Source organism: Eutrigla gurnardus (genome assembly GCF_963514095.1).
Source record: "Eutrigla gurnardus genome assembly, chromosome: 16".
Taxonomy (NCBI): Eukaryota; Metazoa; Chordata; class Actinopteri; order Perciformes; family Triglidae; genus Eutrigla; species Eutrigla gurnardus.
This window is the reverse complement of record NC_139927.1, coordinates 1,733,089-1,739,909: the sequence shown is the minus strand read 5'-3', so window position 1 is coordinate 1,739,909 and position 6,821 is coordinate 1,733,089. Positions and strand designations below refer to the sequence as shown.

General features: G+C 49.9%; 1 protein-coding gene across 1 annotated transcript in view; it reads left to right on the top strand.

The window, feature by feature from the left end:
- The window catches only part of LOC311027138 (MAP/microtubule affinity-regulating kinase 3-like), a 13,161-nt gene extending 9,188 nt beyond the window's left edge, over window positions 1–3,973 (top strand). The window contains exons 10-19 of the mRNA XM_084030988.1: window positions 10–129; window positions 793–892; window positions 1,352–1,464; window positions 1,549–1,642; window positions 1,715–1,914; window positions 2,002–2,102; window positions 2,173–2,433; window positions 2,724–3,186; window positions 3,274–3,326; window positions 3,422–3,973. Coding sequence (XP_083887114.1) covers window positions 10–129; window positions 793–892; window positions 1,352–1,464; window positions 1,549–1,642; window positions 1,715–1,914; window positions 2,002–2,102; window positions 2,173–2,433; window positions 2,724–3,129 — 1,395 coding nt within the window. The 3' untranslated portion in view covers window positions 3,130–3,186; window positions 3,274–3,326; window positions 3,422–3,973. The remainder of the gene's footprint in view (window positions 1–9; window positions 130–792; window positions 893–1,351; window positions 1,465–1,548; window positions 1,643–1,714; window positions 1,915–2,001; window positions 2,103–2,172; window positions 2,434–2,723; window positions 3,187–3,273; window positions 3,327–3,421) is intronic.
- Window positions 3,974–6,821: the final 2,848 nt, after the last annotated feature.

Genomic DNA, 6,821 nt, shown 5'->3' with positions numbered 1-6,821 from the left:
TGTCTGTAGGAGCTGAGAGAGCGAGTGCTACGTGGTAAATATCGAATTCCCTTCTACATGTCAACTGATTGTGAGAACATGCTGAAACGTTTCCTGGTGCTGAACCCGGGCAAACGAGGAACTCTGGAGGTCAGTCAGTACCTATATGTTCTAATTAAAATCATAGCACAAAGACATACATTTATTATTTCATTCCTCCATTACACTATGTACCGTTTCCTGCCACATTTGAATAATAATATAGTAAGTAAGCAAACACCTTGTGTGAATTATTCAATGTACCTCTGGAGAATCATTTCTTTATGTCTCTTTTTAAACATGATTACACTCTAAATGTTTTTGATTTCAGTACTCATATTATTCCACAGTTTTACTCCACAAATGGTGATACAGAAACTTTTCTTTGTTGTGCGAGCTCTGCCAACCTTTAGATTTGATTTCTCTCTTAAATCATAACCTTGCTCTCTTTCATGAAACATTCTCTGAATATTTCTTGGTAGCAGATAGTTCCTTGCTTTATATAATACTTGGGCTGTTTTATCCTCCACCAAATCAAACAATTTTTTAGATTTCCAAAATAAGTAATTGGTGTTTGCCCAACTAACAGGTGTCAACGCGTCACCTGTTAGTTGACACCTGAACGCGTCACCTGTTAGTTGACACCTGAACGCGTCACCTGTTAGTTGACACCTGAACGCGTCACCTGTTAGTTGACACCTGAACGCCACCTGTGTTTGATGGATCTCCTTCGGGGTCTAATGGTTCTCTGAACATTGTCTGAACATTTCTCAGCAAATCATGAGGGACCGCTGGATCAACGTGGGTTCTGATGACGAGGCTCTGAAACCCTTCATGGAACCGGACCTGGACATCGGAGACCAGAACAAGATCGGTACACGCTAAGATACAGTACAAGTAGACAGCATGAATATCTACACACGTACCAGTCTCAGTACTAGTACACAGCATGAGTACATTAACACGGGTACCAGTCTCAATACTACTACACAGCATGCGTACATTAACACAGGTACCGGTCTCAGTATGAATATATTTATGATAGCAGTCTCAGTACTAGTACACAGCATGAGTACATTAACACAGGAACCAGTCTCAGTACTAGTACACAGCATGAATATATTTATGATAGCAGTCTCAGTACTAGTACACAGCATACACATTAACACGTAGTACATTAACACGGGTACCAGTATATCTAGTATATCAGTATTAGTACACAGCGGGAGTACATGTACTAGTACATCAGGTCTAGTACACAGTGGGAGTACAGGTACTAGTACATCAGTACTAGTACACAGCTGCAGGAACTGAGTACTGTGCTGTGTTGCAGACGTCATGGTAACGATGGGTTACTCCAGAGAGGAGATCAATGATTCGCTCAGCAAAATGAAGTATGATGACATCACAGCCACCTACCTGCTGCTGGGACGCCGAGCTGCTGAGGTCAGAAGTGGTTACCATGGTGACGGCAGGTGTGACACATACAGCCGCTGAGCGGAGGGGATGGTAACAGTGTGTGTCTTGCAGGTGGAGGTCAACGACTCCAGCAAAGCTCGGCCGTCTCCTGCTCACCTCCTCAACCACCGCTCCTCCTCCAAACAGAGGAGGTACAGCGACCAAGGTACACCAAGACCAGGACAAGACCACATTACATGTACAAGCTGCAGTCTAAGTCCTCTCTCCTCCTCTCCAGTGTGTCCCGCCTCCTCGGCTGCTCCTCATCCCAGGAGGAGTCAGACGGCAGCATCAACTGAGGAGGAGGTGAAACAGGAAGTGGGAGGTCCAAACAGGAAGTCCCTCCCCGTGGAGGGAGGCAGTCCTCTGCTGGGGAACGCCAACAACCCCAACGTGTCTGACATCCCCGAGCGGAGGAGGACGCCCGCCACGTCCACAGTGAGTCCACACGTCTCTGGGTTAGTCCAGGACTGATTGATGATTGATGATTGATTATTGATGATTGATTATTGATGATTGTCTCAGAGCGGCTCGTCCAGCATGACGAGGAGGAACACGTATGTTTGTACTGAGAGGAACTCTGCAGACGGCAGACCCTCCGTGGTCCAGAATGGCAAGGACAGCAGGTACGAGTCCACCAGGTACACACCTCATCTACTGCTGTAGCATGCCCTAACTGCGCCCCCCTCCCCCCAGCTCTGGCACCACCCCCCCTCCGAGGTCAGGGGGCGGAGCCTCCACCCACAGTGTGAGCAGCGGGGCGACCCCCCCGGACCGGCTGCGGTTCCCTAGGGGGACAGCGAGTCGCAGCACCTTCCATGGGGGTCAGCTGAGAGACAAACGCACCGCCACGTACAACGGCCCCCCCGCCTCCCCCAGCTTGTCACATGACGCCCAGTCACGAGCCAGAGGTTCCACCAACCTGTTCTCCAAACTCACCTCCAAACTCACACGCAGGTACGCCAAGACAAAGCATCATGGGAACTGTTGTCACTGTGTACCTGTCTGACTGCAGACAGCAGCGTGTCTTACAGGTTTTTAAACAGCATGAAGCAGCACTGATGTGGACCAGGTTCCACGCCTGGTTCCACACCTGGTTCCACACCTGGTTCCACACCAGGTTCCAGACCAGCAGTGCTACAAATGAAAATGACTCAGACATTCGGGCCGTCTGAGAACGATGTTGTGTAAATGTGTGTATTTATGTTGACAAAAGTATAAATATATGATATATTTTGGTTCTGCAGTCGCAACGTATCCTGTGATCAGAAGGAGGATCCTGGTTCTCCTGCTGGTTCTCCTGCTGGTTCTCCTGCTGGTTCTCCTGCTGCTCCACAGCTCCGGGACTCCAAGCCTCGCTCCCTGAGGTTCACCTGGAGCATGAAGACCACGTCCTCCATGGAGGCTCAGGACATAATGAGGGAGATCAGGAAAGTCCTGGACGTGAACAACTGTGACTACGAGCAGCGCGAGCACTTCATGCTGCTCTGTGTCCATGGCGACGGACACGCTGACAGCCTCGTCCAATGGGAGATGGAGGTCTGCAAACTGCCCCGCCTCTCACTCAACGGCGTCCGCTTCAAACGGATCTCAGGAACATCCATCGCGTTCAAGAACATCGCCTCCAAGATCGCCGATGAACTCAAGCTGTAGAGAGAGACAGGTAGAGAGAGAGACAGGTCACAGAGAGAGAGAGACGGGTAGAGAGACGTGTCACACACCGAGAGAGAGAGAGAGAGACGGATCACACACAGAGAGAGAGAGAGAGAGAGAGAGAGAGACGGATCACAGAGAGAGAGACAGGTCACAGAGAGAGACGGGTCACAGAGAGAGAGATCAGAGAGAGACGGGTCACAGAGAGGGAGATCAGAGAGAGACGGGTCACAGAGAGAGACGGGTAGAGAGAGAGAGAGAGGTCAGAGAGAGACGGGTCATAGACAGAGAGACAGGTCACAGAGAGAGAGATGGTTAGAGAGAGACAGGTAGAGAGAGACGGGTCACAGAGAGAGAGACAGGTCACAGAGAGAGACAGGTCACAGAGAGAGAGGTCAGAGTGAGACAGGTCACAGAGAGAGAGAGGGGTCAGAGAGACGGGTCACAGAGAGAGCGACAGGTAGAGAGACGGGGAGGAGGATCTTACTGGTAGTTTTCATGTTTCAGCGTCTTGGTGTCGAGTTAAAGGGACAGACAGCTGATTAATATAAAGAATGATTGATTGATTGTCTGTGTGTCTGTCTCCCTCATGTGTCCTCAGCAGTTCCATCACACTGAATGAATGGACATGGCTGACTGTTGCAAAGCATGCTGGGACTTGATGAAGACCACTGTGATGTAAATTTGTTTTATTTTGAAAGGTCCATGTTTGTGAATGTAAATAGTTCGTCTGACTGACTCACCTGCTCATCGTCGTCATGGTTTCCTCTTTTGTACATGTGATCAGCTGATTGTTGATCCTCAGGTTCACCTGTGTTCCATTAAACACCTGAACGCAGCACAACTTCCTGTCTACTTCCTGCTACTCTGTACTTCTCATGTTGCTGTGCTGTTCATGTTGTACTTGTACTGCTCTGTTTATCTGACAGCTTTAGTTACTTAACAGTTATTAAAATGTTATAATCAATTAATAATAACTCATGTATTACAGTCAAGTATATGTTCATGCTTGTGTGTGTATGTGTGTGTTGGGTGGTGTGCATGTGTGTAGTTACATTTCTGTCTTGGAGAGGCTCATTTATCCTTCATCGTAGCTATGTGTCATCACGGTCTGGACATCTGACTGGAGGACCCTCCATCAAGGACCCTCCATCAAGGACCCACCAAGGATCCTCCATCAACGACCCTCAACCTAGGACTCTCCATCAAGGACCACCCATCAAGTACCCTCCGCTCGCTGCTGCCATTGTCCAATCTGCACTACCCAACGCTCTACCTACACAGACCTTGAAGTGATGGAGGGGTGGGAGGGTCTCCAACTGCCAATCAGCTGTCAAGAAGGCGGACTCCATCTCAGCCTACGCCTCCCTCCAGACTTTCCACTTCCTGGCCCTCACAGGGACCTGAGCTGCGTTTCAATAACAGTTTGAGTCGCCCTCGCTCACTTGCCCTCAGCCCTTGCTATGACGTCACACGGAGGCCACTTGGAGGGTGGAGGGAAAGAGGGCGGAGGGGGAGTGAAAGAGGTAAATGGAACACACCTGCCCTCGTTCACTAACAGCCCAGACAATCATGGATCAACCACACGTTGTTGGAGTAGCGCTATACTGCCTATTCCAAATTACACAAAATATGCAGAGACTCATTTCATTGAGACGAAGACGTATTCTACGCTTGATGGCAATACGTTGGCTTATATACTTACACTTGTAAACGGTGGGCTCTGCCATAACTCTGCAACAGACAGTCTAATTGCACAATTTAAGAAAATGAATTAAATTTAATTCATTTTCTACTTTCTTCTTTCTTCTTCTTCCTTGGTGGTGAATAGACAGCAGACACTGGTGTTTGAGGTTCATTATCGCCACCGCATGGACATATTTTTCGTGCACCACTGCAATGCATTGTGGGTGATATACAGCTCTGAAGTGGCCATCGTTGTTCACTCGATCACTCAGCCCTCAAGGGTCGATCTCACGGAGTTCACTTCAGCTGTTCAGGGAAATGGAACAGCCCTTAAGATGGCGGCGGGGATTCCCCCGAGGGCAAGTGCTTAGGGCAAGTGAGCGAGGGCGACTCAAACTGTCATTGAAACGCAGCCCTGGATCATCCCAGAGAACACAGCCACGCCAGCTGCCCTCTCAACTGCCTACTTACCTATACCCCAAGACCATTGGGACGAGGAGGGGGGACTGGACTTCTCATCTCGCCAAAGTAGTCCTACCAGGTCCTTCCCCTGGAACACTTGCTCGATCTGCATTCGAACTCCACGCTGCCGCTGTCACCCGTCCTATCAAGCTCTACATTGCCGTGATCCATGGTCCACCAGGTCCCCTCCGCCACTTCTTCAGTGAGATGGATGCCCTCCTCAGCTGCTTTCCAGAAGATGGCACACCACTCGTTATCCTGGGAAACTTCAACTTCCAGCCAGAGAAGTTGCACTCACCTGAATGAACAGACTTTTTCGCTACCTTCGACACAACACTCTCCCCTTTTCCCCCCACCCACAGGGCTGGGAACCAACTTGACCTGGTCTTCACAAGGTCCTGCAGTACCTCTGCACTCTGTCTGACCATCACTTTGTTGCCTTCTCTCTCCTCTTGAAGTCCTCCACCTCCCTACTCCTTGTATTGTCACCTCCCTACTCCTCGTACTGTCAACTCCCTCCCCCCTACCACTCACAGTCACCTCCTGCCGTAACCTGAAATTTCTCTCCCTCTACTCTAGCCTCGTCTGTTCTCTCTTCTCTACCTTCCTCTGAACAGTTATCTCTTCTGTCCACTAAAGAAGCCTCCTCCACTCAGCTCTCCTCCCTCTCCTCCTCTCTGTGCTGAGGATCTCTCTCACTACCTTCACCTCCTCTCGGACTTCACCTCTACTGTGTCAGCAGCCAAATCTGCCCTCTACTGGACCAAGATCATTGACTCTGCCTCAACCCCAGGAAACAGTTTTCCATGTTCTCCTCCCTTCCCCTCCCCTTTCTTCCTCCCTCACAGCTGACGACTTTGTAACCTACTTTACTAAGAAGGTGAAGGCCAATAGCTCCTCTTTTACCCCTGCCGCTATCTTCCCTCCCACCACTCCCACCTCTGCCTGCCTTACCCACTTTACCCCTCTCGCCATCTAGCCATCTGGAGCGATATCCTGCCGTTCCTCACCACCCTAATCAACTCCTCCCTCACTTCAGGCCTTATTCCAGAATCCTTCAATACTGCTAGAGTCAAGACACTCCTTAAGAAACCTACCCTTGACACCACTGACATCCAGAACTACAGACCGGTATCTCTTCTTTCATTCCTTTCTAAAACTGTGGAACATGCCATCTCTAACCAACTGTCCTCCTATCGCTCACAATCGCTGAGCTGCTCCCCTGATGATGGCACACCACTCGTCGTCCTCGGTGACTTCAACATCCACCCGGGAAAGCTGCACTCATCTGAATTCATTGCCTTTTTCTCCACATTTGACCTTACACAAGATCCTGTGGCATCTCGGCACTCTCTGTTACCCCGCTCACCGTGTCCGATCACCACTTTGTGACTTTCTCTCTCCCCATGAAGCCCACCACATCCCTCCCCTCTACGCCTCGAACGGTCACCAGCCGCCACAACCTGAAATCCCTCACTCCCTCCGCTCTCTCCTCAACTGTTATCTCCTCGCTACCATCCTCAGAACAGTTCTCCTTAATACCT